This window comes from Oryza glaberrima, chromosome 3 (assembly GCF_000147395.1).
Source record: "Oryza glaberrima chromosome 3, OglaRS2, whole genome shotgun sequence".
Lineage (NCBI taxonomy): Eukaryota > Viridiplantae > Streptophyta > Magnoliopsida > Poales > Poaceae > Oryza > Oryza glaberrima.
Window position 1 is genome coordinate 9545736 of NC_068328.1, and position 18500 is coordinate 9564235.

At 44.9% G+C, this 18500-nt stretch overlaps 2 protein-coding genes across 2 annotated transcripts; both read right to left on the bottom strand.

Annotated features, from left to right (window-relative positions):
* Positions 1-972: 972 nt before the first annotated feature.
* Positions 973-4154, bottom strand: LOC127768014 (omega-3 fatty acid desaturase, endoplasmic reticulum-like). The gene is made up of 8 exons (XM_052293514.1): positions 3507-4154; positions 3307-3396; positions 3135-3201; positions 2964-3056; positions 2677-2862; positions 2495-2575; positions 1483-1620; positions 973-1392 (listed from the first exon to the last, which is right to left on the bottom strand). The coding sequence occupies exons 1-8, from the start codon at positions 4037-4039 to the stop codon at positions 1204-1206; spliced, it is 1377 nt and encodes a 458-aa protein (XP_052149474.1). The 5' UTR covers positions 4040-4154; the 3' UTR covers positions 973-1203.
* Positions 4155-8822: 4668 nt separating this feature from the next.
* Positions 8823-10357, bottom strand: LOC127765342 (uncharacterized). The gene is made up of 5 exons (XM_052290210.1): positions 10062-10357; positions 9912-9992; positions 9706-9803; positions 9549-9611; positions 8823-9445 (listed from the first exon to the last, which is right to left on the bottom strand). Exons 1-5 carry the CDS (start codon positions 10099-10101, stop codon positions 9338-9340), a joined length of 390 nt encoding a protein of 129 aa, XP_052146170.1. The 5' UTR covers positions 10102-10357; the 3' UTR covers positions 8823-9337.
* Between the last annotated feature and the right edge of the window lie 8143 nt (positions 10358-18500).

Consider the following 18500-nt stretch of genomic DNA (forward strand, 5'->3'; position numbering starts at 1 on the left):
GAGGATAAAGGGGGAAGTTTCACCGACAAAGACAAAAGGATTCCCATGGCCCAATGGCCGACTGGAAGGAAGGGTGAAGACATAATACAGTATCACAATTACACATTTTTTTTGACGCAAAACAATTACAGAATTACATGAACGATATGTGCTAATCACAATTACATCTTTTTCTTGTCTTCTTCCTTTTGCAGTATGCGGCAGAGCTGTGCAATTAGCCTCCGCGAGAATTCAGAGATAAAGTTCTGTTTATGATAGAGACGTGAAGTATTTGAGATCCACTGCCTTTTGCAAGAATTCAGAGATACCCCTATACGGTAGTACTATTGCTCGTACTGTATAGAAATTGACGATCAAGTCGACATCATTTGCGAGAACCAGGAGAAAAAAAAAAGAATTGGGATCCCAAAAATATTTGTATGCGTATCGATCGAAATTTAGTGGCCAAATCTTGGATCTGACAAAGGACATGACGCACATTATCTTCCATGCTTATTGTGGATCACTATCTCTGGCATGCTGTCTGCTGCCCCCTTGCAAATAGAAGTGAGCAGCAGCCACAAAAGCCGAAGATTTTTCTTCGGGAGCATGAAGAGCCTTGGCCCTTGGTGAGCTGAAACTGAATTTGGGCCAATCGTGAAAACTGACAATAATCAACTTGGATCCCACTTCGAACCACCACCATTCGATGTCCACGAGCATAACGAAATGTTCATTGACAGAGACGGAGCATTTTCAATTCGTCGAAAACGATCTCTCACACGCGGGCCATTAGAAAACAAAGCATTTATACATGAGTGTTTTAAATATTGATTCATTTTCTGTGGCAATTAGCACCTCCTGCGTGCCAACTGCCACTGCCAAAGAAGGGCATCTCCATTTTTGTACTATCAGGATCATGTCACGGTCATGACAGCTGAGACGTCAGCGGCACACTGGCCTGTGCAGTGTACATACTCCGGGAGAATGGCATCAGTAAGCAATTTTTCTCGCTCTTTACTGTATTATATATCTTGTCGAAAGAATCACATGTTTGTTACATCAGAGGTGATCTCCGTCTTCAATCATTCGAAAGAATTACACATGTATGATCCTTTACAATGATAATGCTTTGAAATTCTAGGCTCAACGCCCAGGAGGCTGGTCAGATGTTAAGCCCAGGCTCCTGAGAAATCGAAAAATAAGCTAGAGACTAATGTTCTGTCAATCCGAGCTTTGTGCAGAAGAACTAGTTTTCAAGTCAGTTTGGTAGTACACTACGTCTCCGGTGTCACTAACATAGTGGTCGCTGTTTAAGCTCTTTGCTAGCACACCAAGTAAGTGGAATGGGAGGGGAGCTGATTTCTCTGGCTCTTTGTAGTATTTTCCCAGCACTGGTTTTGCTGCCTCAGTCTGCAAGTTAGGTCCAAACCAACATAACTTAGTAGGCGATTCTTGCAAAATAATTCATTAAAACAGCAAGAGTGGCGGATGGCTTCTTACCGCCTCAACAAGATGGTAATGTGGGATTTGTGGGAAAAGATGATGAATGACATGGGTTCCAATGTCATGGTGTACGTTGTTGATCCACCCATAGTCCCGATCAAGTGTTGTCAATCCTCCGCGCAGATAGCTCCACTCCTAATAGAGCAAAAGAAAATGTGAGCTCATTAAAAATATATAAACTCCAAAATAGTGAAAAGTATTTGATAATCTGCACTTCATTCTACGTAGGAAAATGGTAAAAAAAAAAGGAACTACTGTTTTGATATGTCCATTAGCATTTCACTCTGGAAGGAGACAAAAGGGGCTCTTTCAAGTACTTGACCACAAGGAATCTGAGGTTTGTAGCGTTCGCTCCTTGCTTATGGTTGGAAGTAAAGGATACATTTGGCATTTAGACATAAAGCGATACATAACTACCAAGCATGTAGACAACAGCAGTACCATATTGGCTACAAACGCTGCATGATGCACTACCACTATTTTTTTGAAATTTTTTTCAAGGTAAGTCAAAAATATAATAATTGCATGCTTTATATCAGACAGGATACGCCCACGCATATACTCCATTTTATAGGATACCATTAAGCTATGCGTATGGACCTTTTGGTTTATATAATAATCATCACTTTGCCGACCTAATATACAATGGAGAGAGGGCTAAAAGGAGAGACCACAATTCCTCTAAAAGCCTAGAAACTACCGCATTAACCGGAGAAAGAGAGAGAGATATACAACTTTGAATCTAAGATAATAGTGGGAACATATTATAATGGTGTAGACCAAATCATTTAGTTGTATTTCCAGAACTAGATGGAAGAGTGGTATATCAATTCGGCTTGTTACCTTTAAAGTCTTAGCTTAGTTTCTACATGCAGTACCAATGTCGAATAATGAAACTTTCCATCATTTAACAAACAAAAATGGACTATCTCCTAGTTTTTCAACATTAAGTGGCCATCCTTGAATCATTTACAAATAGCAAACCCATACAATTAATAATATTATTTACCTTTCCACGGTACCAAGGAAGCTTGTCCTCATGGCCATGATGGTGCAAGTATGTGACAAAATCAAGCCACATAACAAATATCTGCATAAGGGTTTACAAAATGTGAACACATACATCACCAGACACTCCCATCAATCCAAATTATCATTTTGCAGAAACTAATAAAAATATCATGCTCTTACCACGTATGGAACAACATAGAGCTTTAACATTTTGAGGGGCCCCATCACAAAGGTCAGACCAGCAAGAATCCCAACCATTGCCAGCCAGGATGCAGTTGATGTTATTACATCCTTCTTCTCATTTGGTTGGAACAGATCACTGCTTGGGTTGAAGTGTGAACCTTTTTTCCCTGGACTCCTTGCAAACTGCATAGACATGAACCCCAAACCAGGAATTTAGTATGATATTACAAAATAAGAACCTCCAATACAGTTGATAATGAATGTCAAGAAGCTCTTGGCCTAACCAAGTATAATGGGAATGCCAGCATGGGAAACGGCATGGTGAACCTCAATTTCTTCGTCATATAGTCCAGGCTATTGTACAGCCTCTCAGACAGCTGCAGGTTGTCACGATTAGAGAACCATCGAGCAAAATTGCAGAATTCCTCATGAACCAACCAAAAACAAAGACCTACCGGTTGCCAGGACTCGTCTTTCTCGACATGACCGTGGTTCTGGTGGTGCGTCCTGTGGCTAATCCTCCTGAAATTGGATCGAAATAATGTGAGATGCTGCCTTCCTTAGCTTCAACAACAATTCCTGTCCAAAACGAAAGAACCAGGAATACATGAAGCGCGCTCATCTTACCAGCCGTGGTATGGGACAAGGATGGAGGAGTGGAGTATGTGTCCAACCACGCTGTTCAACTTGGCGTTGCTTGAGAAGCTCCCATGGCCACTGCAAAGACACCGAGTAGGGAAGGAAGGGTCAACGATCCGGGCTGCAAAAGCTAAAACCCACAGAAAAGAAAAAAAAATCCAATCTCTAGGATGGAGGCAGGGGCGTACCAGTCGTGACCCAGCACGAAGAGCGCCCAGAACATGGTGCCCTGCGCGGCCCAGTAGAGCGGCCAGACGAGCCAGCTGTCGACGCGCGCGGCGGCGGCGGCGAGGCCGAGCACCACGACGACGTCGCGCAGCACGTAGCTCATGGACCTCCAGGGGTCCTTCACCCAGCAGTGCTTGGGGATGGCCGCGCGGATCTCCGCGAGCCCGAACGGCGGCGGCGCCCCGGGGTCGAACCCGTCTCCGTCCCCTCCCACCTCCCCCGCCGCCGCCTCGGCCGCCGCCAACGAACCCCTGGCCTCCTCCTCCACCACCTCCTCCCCTCTATTATCCTCCTCGACGACGGAGGTGAGGCGGGTGGGGGCGGAGACGCGGAGCGCCCACTCGCGGTGGATGGCTCCCCCCGCGGCGGCGGCGGACACGGGGCGGCGCGGCCCCGCGGCGAGGCTGGGAGGCGCCGGCAGCGTAATGGCGCCGCGCCCGCGCAGGCGGAGCGGCGTGAGGCCGCAGCACTCGGAGAGGACGAGCCGTGCCATCGCCTCCGCCGCCACCGACGGTAGCAGCCGCTGCCCCTGACGGCTTACACGGATTTCCTTTCTGATTTTTCTGCTCTGCGTTCGCGGATGGGCCTTGCTGTGCGGGTAGTGGTGGTGATGGGATTAAGCGAAGTCCACGATTTTTTATACTGCCATTGCCAGCCACGGACCGGACCGGGCCGCCGTGAAGCGCGTGGTGGGGTTCGCGCGCCGGTGAACCGAAGGGGACGACGCGGTGCGGTCGACTCGGACTCGGGTCAGACGAGAAGACGGTAGCTGTCACGTGTGAATTTGGCGTGCGACGCCGCCCCGCTTTTAACTCGTGGGTTGACTGACTGGTTTAATTAATTTAGCGCTGTGGCGATTATATTCCAGGAATTAGCGGTTCGATCGATCTAATGCATGTGTGTGAAAGCCGTAGGTTTGGTGTGGATTTGTGGAATTATCGGATGTTGCACGATGCGTCTTTCTCACTGCTAATTAAGATAGTTTAGTTTAGCACGTACGTACGGTATTGTATACGTGGCAATACAGTAGTACGTTTGGTATGCATGGGTGGTCAAAGGTGGATTGCAGCAGTGAGTCAACCAAGTCTATGGTATGTGGTGTCAACTTTGGCACAAAACTTTTTCAAGAAAAGGAAAAACAAACGCTCTCTCGCTCATGTATGCAGCATAAGTTCAGTGCTTGGACGGGTTAGACTAATGGAACACATTCCACGTTTCGTTTCAATCAAAAAGGAGTCAGCGTACATATATAATTAATGTCTGTGTCATGATCATTGAGATTGTAATAGGAACGCTTATGCATTTTTGCGTGTTGGTGTAGAATGTATGTACTAGATCATTATCCTAAGTGCACTAAAAAATTGATTGTTGCATATGTATACCGTGATAGACAACGCAATAAACCTGTCTGCTGCAACTAATTCATCCAAACCTTCTCTTGCACATGTGGATTAGTTACATCACAGTTCAGATTATAAATTGCGGCATAATTAGAAATTCTCTGGTCCCGAAATATAAACATGCCCAAAATATGAACATTCTTATAAAATGGCCTAAGAATGTTCAATTAAATGCCACCTGAGTAATGTCACATTAGAATGTTACATCACTGTTTCCAAGGATGCCACATGAGTAACAAGGCATTTAGTTGATGATTAAAATAGCTTATCATGTTGGCTTTGACCCAATAGCAATATAGATTGTGCTACAAATTTTGTATTTTTGTGGTCATAAATTATGAGAATCTATATAAGAGCTTCCACCGCCATCAAAGCCCTTACTATCAAAATACCAAAATATAAAAATATTCTATTTTTTATGCAAGCTTTTGGAAAAAAAATACAAAGCAAGAATAAATCGTTGCTTGATCTTTTATCTCGCACATAATGCAACACCCAATTGTCATCATACCGATCGATCTTTTATCTCGCACTATGATTCATGGATTGGGATGAACTTTGAAGTAAGCATGAAGTCTAAACATTTTTAATTATACGTAGTGTTACGTTGAAAGTTAGTCTTACGTTTAGTTTACTGTTAAACTTTTGTTAATAAAGATGGTTCAAAGTATATCTCATTCTATAAACTATCATTGTTATTTTCCATTTAAAAAATAGATTAGCTACCCTCTCCATTTCAAAATATAGTAAATCTAAGACTAAGATGGACAAATCATAATGATATGAATCTAAACAAGCCCTATATTCAAATTTATATTATTATAACGTGTCTAGTTTTCTAAATTACTATATTTTAGGATAGGAAGAGTAGGAGGTAAGTAAATGTATTTTTTGGAGTGGGGGAAGAAATGCGTTCACACGGTAAAACTTCTTTATGCTGATGGTTAATTAAATGTTTTAGGTGTCATCTGTCTACGTCAATAAGATCTTTGATGACACACATTAGTACAGTGTGGTACAACTGTATATACATCCTTCGTCCAAAAAAGAGTATGAAAGCAATTAAACAGTCCTTGATCTGATCTCTACACCATCGACCCAAGAGAAAATTTGATTTATATACTATCATGGGAAGGGAGCTTGTACCACGAAATAGAACATTTCAAAATGTTATGCCTCCCTTTAACCTGATGCATTCATACTTGGAGAAGAAACCACGTAATCCCTTTTTGGTATCCTTTCCTCGAGACTCTTTCGTCGTATCATCGGAAAAAAGAAGGGAGAGATTTGCCTTGAAAAGGAATGAACAAGTCAGAGAACTCAAATGGCATACGACGACGATGTGAAGATAGTACACTAATCAAATGCGATCCAGTCCATGCTAGTACTTTATCTGTCTCCTATTAAATTTATTTTTGGGTCCTTACATTTATTTCAAAATAAATTCATTTTTACTATAATTATTACATCGAAGTTGGTAAAAGTAAAAAAACATTTGTGTTTAAAGCAGATAAAATAAGAGATAGTTATATTATTGTTTGATAAAATAGTAATATTCTAATTTCTTTTATGTGTGTGGAATTGATAAAAATAAATTTATTTGGACTTGCTACTACTCCACTTCAAGGCTCGCTTTTATACTGGTCGATTGCGCCACGCTTAGAAGCACACTAGGGGTTGTTTTGGTTTGAAGTCCTACCAAAATTTTGGTAATGCCAAATCTTGGACAAGTTTTGGCACTACCAAAATTTTGGTAGGATTATGTTGTTTCTAACTCTATTGAATTGGTAAGATTTGGCCTCAATCCAAATAGCTAACGAGTACCGTTCAAAACTACCAAATAATTGGTAGGGCAAGAATTGGCTTCAATCCAAACATACCCTAGTACTCCCTCCGTTTTTTAATAGATGACGCCGTTGACTTTTTCTCACACGTTTGATCATTCGTCTTATTCAAAAAATTTTATGCAAATGTATAAGATATAAATCACACTTAAAGTACTATGAGTGATAAAACAACTCATAACAAAATAAATTATAATTACGTAAATTTTTTAAATAAGACGAATGGTCAAACATGTAAGAAAAAGTCAACGGTGTCATCTATTTAAAAAGGTATGTAGTATTACTACTGCTCATTTCGCTTTCGAAAAAGGAAAAGGCAGGGCCGCACCGGGAGGGGTGGGCCCGGTGCTCCAGGCGGTGGCCGCGTACGTGGAGCAGGAGGCGTCCACGTCGACGAGAGCTGCGCGCGCATATGTGTGGCTTCTGCCATGCGGATGGCGTGGCATCTTCTACCTCCGTTGATCTTCTAACCGACGGAGATGCGGCGATCTGGATTCTGGACCACGGGGGGGGGCTTGGCCGACCGAGTGGCCGCGGGGAAAAAGCGGTGAGCGCATGTGTGATGCTTTTTTTTCCTTTCGATTTCGACGTGGACGTGAACCGGATCGGATCGTGGAAAATCCATTTGCTAGTCACCCAATCACACCCGTCGTCATTAGGACCTGATTAAGACCTCGATTAGATTAATTAACCCATGTGGCAAACTGGCAAAATTGATAGTGCAGGTCGTAACATGTCCTCTCAAGCGGCCGGTCGCCTCGCCTGGCTATGTTGCCATTTGTGCGCCAAGCCATTGCGAACCTCACTTGCGTTGTCGCGCGGTTGGACGCTTTGTGGTCGGCAGCAACGGAGAGCGCGGGGGCGATATCCGCTGTTATGACGGCCCGGTCCTACCATGCATCACTAGAGGGGCCACAAGATAATCCGGCAGCGGACTCCGGCCAAGAGTTTAAGAACCCATTTAGATTGATGTCATTTTAAATTATATCTTTTTAAAGAAACTGATAAAGACGTGAGTGTATTTAGTTTGTTACTAAACTTTTAAGTAATATTTGGCAATAACACATTTAATCTATTCTAATAAAATTTAGCAATATTGTTAAAATTTTAGTATTATCAAATTTTGAAAAAGTTTATTTGGAAGTACTCTGAACAGCTCCTAATATAGAACTCATGTAATAACCAGCCCAAACTAATTAGAAAGGCTGGACCGCAGGGTAGAGGACTAAACGAGGACCAAAGACCTCAGCTCCGTCCAAGCCAACAACGTGCATCACGTAAAACTATCTGTTTTTTTAGTGGACGGAGAAGGGGTTGTTGCTTGTTGGTCCGTGGTCCATGGCCGGTGCGGTGCGGTGCGCCTTGCCTTGGCGTCGTCGTTGGTTAATCACGCTTATGTCCTCCTGCCCGCGTGGATGGGGACCTTCATCCACGAAGGCCCTTTCGGATTTTAGCAAGAAATCGCTCCGAATCGCGGCAGGATCGCATCTGTGGCCGGCAGGAGGACACGAGGTCCTCGTGCTCCTGCGGCCACCATTCATCCAATCCCGATAATGAAATCCCTCCTCATTGGTCAAATCCATGGTTTCATGCGTGCCCCCCCCCCCCCCCCCCCTCAGCTACTAGTACAGTTTATTTATACATTGTCTACCAAATCCACATGACATTCCTACAAAGTTAAAAAATATACAGTAGCATTTCTTTCTGCATGACAATTTAACAGGAAGATATGACCTTTCTGTCTAACAACAGCAATGGTATGGTATTACTGTACCCGACAACGAACCGTTCATAGGCCCCGTCCCGTCCTGATTCTGTTGTCCATTCCGCATGCCATTCTTCAGATCTCGCCTCGAATAAAATCAGGACTTCAGGAGCATCTTACGCAACGCCAACGCCAACGCCAACGCAGACCATAACATACGTACACCTTTCATGCCCCTATCACTCTATCAGGACCCTGTGCAGGTAGTGTGACCGGGCCGGATATAAGTGAACACGGAGAGACTAGAGAGAGCTGCGAGTAAACGGGGGCGCCTTACCCACACTTATCAATGGGCGTCCAATCAGAGGGCGCGAGCAGCAACCGGTAGCTGCTGCGATATCGTGTCCTCTCCCGGCGCCTCTCATCACGCCGTCTCCTCGTACATCCTGCTGATTCCGACAAGCGAGAGAGGGGGAGAGGCTGGATGGTCAGTTGGTCACCAGCCATCCAAATCGTCCATAAACAATACTATGTGCTATCTCTCAGTACTCTTGATGGAGATTGGAGGCAGATAACATCGCTGCACAAGTGAAAGCACGTTGCTCTGCTTTGCTTTCATTAACTATGCGTTAGCTGGTAGTACAAAGTAGTTCAAAGGAAATGATAAGCTCAAAGGTGGTACTACACATTACTGTCATCGGTTGGTTGGTAATCAAGGTGGTTTAGGCCATCAAGGTCTCAACGTAATACAAGTTATGGCCACAGAAACCATGTAGGCCAAAATGGTAAGGAGCATAGTGAAGGCGATCGTATGAAAAGATGGCAGAAAGCCCAACCAGGGATCATGGCTTCCACCATTTCTTGTTCTCCATGGATTTTGCGATCTGATGAGCAAGGGAGGCAAAATTCTCTGACTCGTTCTGAAGTTCGGCGGATTCTTGGCTTATTCTCTGCCAGTAAAGAACCAGAATCAGTTCTTCGTGTTCAACTGTTCATAGACGAAAGGAGAAAACAACTTGATGCAAAAAAAAAAAGGATGGGGAAGTCGTTTACAGCAAGTTTCTCGCCCCGTTCCTTGAGCTTATCTTTTGCATGAGCTGCAGCTGCAGCAGCATCCTGAAATGAGCATTCAGGGTTAGTCAGGTTAACAAATCAGAGGTGATCAAGTCGCTATTTCGCTGCATTGGTGAAACTAGAAAAGGAAAAGTACACCGCCAAATTTGTATTTGGTGAGGATCTCTTGGGTGCTTTTCATTCTTGGTTTCTCAACATCGCTTGATCCGTCAAATAGTTTCTCCCTTTCCGTCTCTAGCAAACAGTTAACATTGCAATCAGAAGAAGAGTACCTTTTTTTAAGAAAATTTGAGAAGAAGAGTACATTTATATATTTCGAATTGCCAGAAATCGCAGCGCTACCTGTTTTGGTTTTCTTACTAAACAAAGACCTTGGGGTTGATGCTGGTGCTGGTCTTGCTTCATCGTCAATCTTTATGTCGTCTGCAATGTACTCTTAGTTACATTTCTTGTTAAATATGAACGAGATAGAGAGATAGAGAGGGCGCGCACCAATTGCCAATTCTCCTGTTGGATTATGGGTGTTACCCATTGACAATTCCACAAAATGGATTTTGAAGAAAAACACCTAGAACTGTTCACCTTAGGTTTATCCAGCGCAACTTCCTTTCAGCTTCTTGATTTCTCTTATGATGCCACAAGAGTCTAAGAGAGCCAGCTGCTGTATCATGCATTAGAAAATTCAAGTCAAGGCAACATACAGAATATTTCAACAGATGCTGCATGAACATAATAATGTCAAGCATGGAAATGATTGTGGAATCCTGAGATATAGACCGTGCAATAGAAACGCAGCAAGTACCTGAAGCCATTCTCAGAAAAAAAAAATGCAAATTAAGACCCAGAGCAACGTGAGAATAAACACAGGAATTTCACATCAACCAGAGAGATGAAAGGAATTAGGAAGAGTCTTGCAGATTACGACCACATTTGGTCACCTTGAATTGTGTGTTGCCACGGAAAGCTTGGTGTTTATTTTTGGACACCACACTTCAGGGTTCTCCGTTATTTTTCCATTTTTAACAACCGAACAAGGCTGGAAAACCTGCTGTATAGAGCTGTAGCCCATTTCTGTTGCAGAAAGGTACCGAGAACAGCCAAAAATGGCTATTGGGCAACGGCATAAACATTAAAAACGACGAAGAAAGCTTCCTTCAAGTTTATCACAAGCTATGAAAATACATGAACCTGGACTAGTCGAAGGTGGCAAACTGATACTCGTGCGATGGCACTGCGAGAGATCGGATGGATGGTAACAAAAACAAAAGACAGACGACCTTCGACTAGTCCAGGTTCGCACCATGAAAAAGCCAAAATATTCACCAGTCTGAACTCTGGGTCGTGTAAGCTACTCATTTAGAACATACATTTGCAGTTTTGCATACTATCATCCAAGCAGTCAATTACTAATAGGAAGAAATCTGGCGTTACAGATTAACTTCAGTTTACAGGATCAGAAGGCCAACTGCCGTTCATTACCTATTGAGAATGACTGAATTTTTTACATTTTGGTCCTTTTTGAAAACTTATTTTACAAATAGACCCCTGGAAAAACTTAAACCTAAAATGGTCCTTTTTGGGGCGCCAGAGTTACTGGCGCCGTACCCCAACATGGCAGCGCCAGCCATACTGGCGCCGTGCCCGTGCCACCGTGGCCCTAGGGCTGGCGTGGAGGAGCTGACTGGGCAGAAGTGGGGCGCCAGCCACACTGGCGCCGCCCCTCATACCACGGCGCCAGCATGGCTGGCGCGCCCCTTCTCTGAGGGCCGCCCCCCTAAACCCCGTGGGCCCCACCACCTTTCTTCTCCCCACTCCCATTTTCGCCCAAGCATCAGCCCGAGCTGAGCAGCAGCAGTTCTTCCCCACTCTCTCCCCCTCACCTCCCCACCTCAAATCCACTCCATTTGAACTTGTTTTTCGCGGGATTTTTTGTGGAAATCGAAGAGAAAGGTAGACTCCTCCATTCCCCCCTCTTTTTTTTCGTTTTTATTGGTTGAATTTGTAGATCGAAGGGTAACCCTAGAATCCCTTTTTTGCCCAAATTTGTGATTTTTAGCATTTGTTCTTAGGATTTACTTGTTGTAATGCTACATGTTTGCAATGTACTCATTGGTGTCATGATTTTTTTAACCATATATGTGGTAATGTTAATATTTGGATTGTTTGGTTGGATGGATGGATGAAAAATTATGGTTGAGGCATGAAAGTAATTTTAATTTGATGGACTTGATGCTAGAGCCTATAGGTTAAACTTTTAACCATTAATTATATGAAGGGGAGAAAATTTTAGTTGCATTATAGAAATTGATTATAGTTAATTAGAACTAGGTTGGGTTGTATGACGGAGTATTTGTAATATTTAGATGTGTAATGCACTAGTAAACTTGTTGATAGTTGTCGGTAGATTAAATATTTTTTTTTGGAGTAGTAGCTTTGGGATAAATTAAGTTATGCATTGGTTATAATACGTCGGTTTGGACTACGTTTAGGAATGAAGATTTAATTTATGTTGCAAATTTACATTTGATTTTTTGGTGTAGATGGATAGAATTGTTCGTGTTTACTACGGTGGTAGAATGGTGGAACCTTATGTTGGTGCACATGTTGAGTTTGAGGATATGTCATTGAAGACCATTTTATTTCCCACCCACCCAACTCTAGATGAACTAAGGTCACGAGTGAAAGAAGTTCTTGGATGGACCGAGGATAATGTGGAGATTTGTTTTTATGGGAGATACGATGTTGGTCAAGGGCATAAGTATATATTAAATGTAATAGGTCAGTTGGAATGGGAAGTTTATTTTGATTTGGTAAAAGAGTCTCAGTTTAGATCTCTAGAGGTGTTTGCATCAAAGTTGGTACGTACCGTAGAAAATTTGGATCTAAACAAATCTCCTTCTTATCATTACATTGAGAAGAATTTTGTGACATATTCTTCTCGTCGTGGAGGGGGTGCAAGTAAGACTGAGTTGGTACGAGAAGACTTGGAGGGGGAAGAAAATAAGAAGAGACCTTTGCTTGGAAATGATTTAGGGGAGGTAGGCCCATCAAAGAGACATTGCGGTAGTGATGATGTGGATGCAGCGAGGGAGATGAAAAGGGAGTTAGTACAAGAGGGGCTTGATCTAAGTGAACATTTGTCGGAGAGTGTGCATTGGTCGTTGTACGGAGGCAACCGTGAATACACGACGGAAGTAGCAAGCCAATATGTGAATCCAGATGATTACTTTTATGTCGAATTGAGTGGTGGTCACGATTCTGTCTCAGTAGAAGTCAATAGAGAGGAGGTTGACGAGGAGGCAAGTGTTGAGCAATATGATGTTGAATTTGCTGAAGACTCTGATGATGACCGTCCATTCCCTCCACTAACTAACAATGACAAGTTAGCATTAGAGGAATGTCGTGCGTTTGAGAAGGTGTTTGGGAGGAAGCCGGACATTCCTGAGTTTAGGGACCTAACACATGCCCATGGTGCAATACTAGATGGCGGCATCAACCTAGATCAGTTGCCAGAACCATTCCAGGTGGATGGTCTCAGAAAGGGTTTGGAGTTCCCATCCATGGTCGCATTGAAGCTATGGCTTCAGGAGTACGCCATCGTGCACCATCGTCCATACCGTGTTGTCAATTCTGCCGCAAACAGGAGGTACACTGTTAAATGTGAAAACCCACGGTGCAAATGGAAGGTCCATGCAACTAAGAGGTCTAGTGGCACGTGGAGGATATCACGGGTTGGTAAGGACCATAGTTGTGCTACTGCCGAAGGTTCAGGGAGCCACCGGCAGCTGACATCTAAGTTCATAGCAAATAGGTTATGCAATGCCATAAAACTGCAACCTACACTCTCTGCTTCTGCGTTAGCTTTGTATATATTTGAGGTTTTCCAGTATAGGGTGAAGTATGGCAAGGCTTGGAGGGCACGAGAGGAGGCTATGAAGCTCATTTACGGTGAATGGGGTGAAGCGTACGTCCGTTTGCCCACTTTGCTGCAAGCCATTAAGCAGACAAATCCCAGTATGGTCTACCACATCGATACTCATCCTGATCGGGTTGTCAACGTTGATGGAGTGACCAAGAAAATTTTTATGCGTGCATTCTGGTGCTTTGGTCCTTCCATAGAGGCTTTTAAGCATTGCAGGCCAGTACTAGCTATAGATGCAACCTTCCTAACTGGGAAATACGGTGGTGCCTTGATGACTGCATTATCAGCTGATGCGGAGGACCAACTTGTACCTTTAACTTTTGCCTTGGTGGAGAAAGAGAATTCACGAGACTGGTGCTGGTTTATCGATCTTGTCCGACGGGTTGTGGTTGGGCCGCATAGGGAGGTTTGTATTATCTCAGATCGACATGCTGGTATAATGAATGCCATGAGGACTCCTGTTCCAGGATTGCCACCGGTTCACCATCGATGGTGCATGAGGCACATCAGTGCTAATTTCCACAAGGCCGGTGCGGACAAGCATCAAACAAAAGAGCTCCTAAGGATATGTCAGATTGACGAGAAGTGGATATTTGAGAGGGATGTTGAGGCACTAAGGCAGCGTATTCCCGAAGGTCCTCGTAAATGGCTTGAAGATGAGTTGTTGGATAAAGATAAGTGGTCTCGTGCATACGATAGAAATGGCCGCCGGTGGGGTTACATGACAACCAACATGGCCGAACAGTTCAATAGCGTGCTAGTTGGTGTTCGTAAGCTTCCAGTGACGGCCATAGTATCATTTACGTTTATGAAGTGCAATGATTACTTTGTGAACAGACATGATGAAGCAGTGAAGCGAGTCCAGTTAGGGGAGCGTTGGTCCACCAAGGTTGATAGTAAGATGAAGGTGCAAAAAAGTAAGGCGAACAAACACACTTCAAGGTGTTTCGATAAGCAGAAAAAGACATACGAGGTCACAGAGAGGGGTGGTATAACGCGAGGCGGTGTTAGATTCGGCGCAAGAGCCTTCAAAGTTGAAGGTGAGGGGAACTCATGTTCTTGCCAAAGGCCATTGCTGTACCATATGCCTTGCTCACATCTTATCCACGTTTATCTGATTCATGCAATTGATGAGGAATCTCCCAACCGAATGCCGTATCATTTCTCTTCAAGAGCCGTTGTGAACACATGGGCAAGTCGCTTTGAGCCATACCTCGACCCCACACAGTGGCCACCGTATGATGGTGAAGAATTTGTTGCTGACCCAAATTTGAAGATTAAAACAAGAGGGAAGAGGAGATCGAAGCGATTTAAGAACGAAATGGACTCGGGTCTTGGTGGTTCTGGAAGGAAACCACCTTCATGTGTTCAACTTGATGGTGCGCCGGTGCAAAATAGATGCTCGTTGTGTCACCAGGAGGGTCACAAGAAACCTAAGTGTCCTAAGCGTCCAAAAAAGAAGAAGTCCAAAAAAAATATAAGTGTTACGGAGGTAAATATTTTGTTTTCCTACTTAAGTCAATGCATGTTTTATTCTTGTCTATGTAATGTCTATTTATTTATTTTGGATTATCGCATTCATTTTCTTTTAATGTATGTCATATTGGTAACTAACGGTGAATTTATTACTTTGTCATGTAGGATGGCCGAGGAGGGACAACCACCGACTTACCCAGCCTTGGAGGCGTACTACGAGGCCCGTCATCGCGGGGCTGCGATCGAGGCGGGGAGGGTATGAATCGACATTAATTCACTTGTACACAAGTATCGGTAGCGTGTGTTTGACATTATATTAACTAATTGATTTACAATTGCTATTGCAGGTACTTCAACCACTCCGAGTTAGAGCTCATGCCCCCCCAATGTTCGACGATAGGTACATCCCGTACCTAAGGGCGGCCGGGTTGCTCGGGGTGGCCTTGGTCGTGAGCAGAGGAATGCCAGTGTTCAACGCTCCTGCGTTGACAGCACTTGTGGACAGATGGAGGCCTGAGACACACAGCTTCCACCTCCCCAGTGGTGAGATGACCATCACTCTACAGGATGTGGCTATGATCTTGGCCCTCCCATTACGGGGGCATGCCGTGACGGGCAGGACAGAGAATCCTGGATGGCGTGCACAAGTGGAGCAGCTGTTTGGCATTCCACTGAACATTGAGCAGGGGCAAGGGGGCAAGAAGAAGCAAAATGGAATACCCCTGTCTTGGCTGAGTCAGAACTTCTCACAGCTTGACGACGACGCTGAGCCATGGCGTGTTGAGTGCTACGCCCGTGCATACATCTTGCACTTGTTGGGAGGGGTTCTATTTCCTGATGCTGGGGGTGACATTGCTTCGGCGATATGGATTCCTTTGGTCGCCAACCTTGGTGATCTGGGCCGTTTCAGTTGGGGCTCAGCAGTGTTGGCGTGGACATATAGACAGCTCTGTGAGGCCTGTTGTCGCCAGGCACCATCGTCCAACATGAGTGGTTGTGTGCTATTGATTCAGCTGTGGATGTGGTTAAGACTACCGGTTGGAAGGCCTAAGTGGAGGCAAAGCTCCACTACTTGGCCCTACAATGAGCCAGACATGGAGAAGACAGTGGCCTACCTTTTTGAGAGGACAGACACTGCACATGCTCACCGGGATGTGGCATACAAGCATTATGTCAATGAGATGGACTGCTTACAGCCTCAACATGTAAGTACTTCCAATATCACTTCTAGTTAGACATTTACTTCTTTAATTGAGATACTAACCAACGACATCTCTTCAACTTTTGCAGATTGAGTGGTTACCATACCACACAAATGAGGCTTCAAGCCTGACCCTGAACTCGATGTGCAATCGAGACTCTGACTACTTCATGTACCAGTGCCCATTGATTTGTTTCTGGGCAGTTGAGTACCACCTTCCGCACCATGTCATGCGACAATTCGGGAAGAAGCAAGACTGGCCGGTTGAGGACATCTCAACTGGAGTTGAATTACACAAGTAAATATTTCTTATCTTTGTTTTGCTTTCATTGTCAATGTTCAATTTTGTACCATTTAACCTTTGTCGATGCTCACTCTTGTTTCATCACCTTCCACTTGTCTAGGTATGACAGGGTGAGAACAAAGAAAGTGAAAGACTGGGGGCTTGAGCATAACAGATACATTGATGAATGGAGGACAGCCGGAAGGAACGACAGGTACATCGAGAATATACACCAAAATCATTTTTTCTCAGAGTACCTTCGTTGGCTACATAGGACATATAGACTGTTCCTCCGCCCTACTTGGACGGAAGCCGACATAGAGGATGACCGCGATTCCGATGAGGGGCGGAATCCCTATGATGTCCGGACTAGAGTTGGATATCAAATGGAGCACGCCCCACTTAGAGACAGAGTCGTAAGTTTTCTTGCATTTGTTAAAGTTATTTCCATTTACACCCTAGACCCTAACATATACATTCTCACGCTTTCAGTCGAGAGAGCTCCTCAGGAGTGTGAATGAAATGGGGCATGCCCTCCAAGCCCCGAGGGGTGGTGAGGACACAGAGAACACACTCCGCAATGTTTTAGAGGTAAAATTTATTTAGCACTTTGCATTACTTGAGTTATGCCTAACAAACTTCTTTTTTTTAAAATGCAGAAAGTTCGTCAAAGGTGCCGGAAACTTGCAGCAAGATTAGGTTGCAGGTCGGTTGGATTGGACGACGTGTACCAACCGCGGAGACTACCACCACCACTACCTCAATCCGCGCGTCCAAGTACCGCTCGACACTCCATCAGGATAGAAGAGCGTGAAGAAGTTGGTGGCTCGTCATCGTCACGCATTCCGCAAGGGAGGGGAAAGGGGAAGGCGCCGGCTCCACCTAGCAACGACGATGACGACGACGACGAGGAGGATGAGGACTACGTCGCACCAGACGCTGAGGAGATAGACATGTCGCAGCTTCCCGACGCGCCTCAGGGGACGCAACCCACGCAATACAACTTGCGATCCACTCGGGCAGCGAAAAAGAGGTAAAATGAGCTTACCATTCTCAAATGTTATTTGATTTCCCTCATTTTGTTTTTAAAATGTTTTAAACACTGGATTTTCAAATGTAGGTACACTCCGGGCTCGCAAGCTATTCGGCGCCAACGGAAGAAGTGATTTGTATGAAGTTAATCTATTTGTTGGTAGTATGACATGTGTGGTGCACTATGTGATATAACATGTGATGGACTATGTGAGGACTATGTGATGGAGTTTTGACATTGTTTCATGTGTGGAATATGTGATGGACTTTTGGCATTGTTTGATGTGTCGAATATGTGATGGACTTTTGGCATTGTTTGATGTGTCGAATATGTGATGGACTTTTGGCATTGTGATTTGTGCAATTGGAACTTGTTTTAGTCTGTATGATACTGTGAATTGTGATTTGAATTGCGAACTGTGAATTGGTACATTTGTGCAATATATATCTTCAATTTGCAGGGAGGCAGAGGCGCCAATCATCCTGGCGCCGCGGTCGGGGAGGGCGGCGCCAGCCGTAGCCCGGAGGCAGAAGGGTTTCGGTGGGGGACGAGGGCGGCGCCAGACACCCTAGCGCCGTAGTCCAAGAGGGCGGCGCCAGCCCGGGCCCGGAGGCAGAAGGGTGTCGGGCGAGGAGGAGGGCGGCGCCAGCCACCCTGGCGCCGCGGTCTGGGGCTGGGCGCCAGCCTTTGCCCGGAGGCAGAACAGACTTGGCAAAAAAAATTTGGGGGGGGAGAAAGTTGGGGGGCCGCAGAGGAGGGGCGCGCCAGCCATGCTGGCGCCGTGGTATGAGGTGCCGCGCCAGTTTGGCTGGCGCCCCCGTTCTGCCCAGTCAGCACCTCCGGACAGCCCTAGTGCCACGGTGGCACGGGCTCGGCGCCAGTGTGGCTGGCGCCGCCATGTTGGGGTACGGCGCCAGCCGCTCTGGCGCCCCAAAAAGGACCATTTTTGGTTTAAGTTTTCCCAGGGGTCTATTTGTAAAATAAGTTTTCAAAAAGGACCAAAATGTAAAAAATTC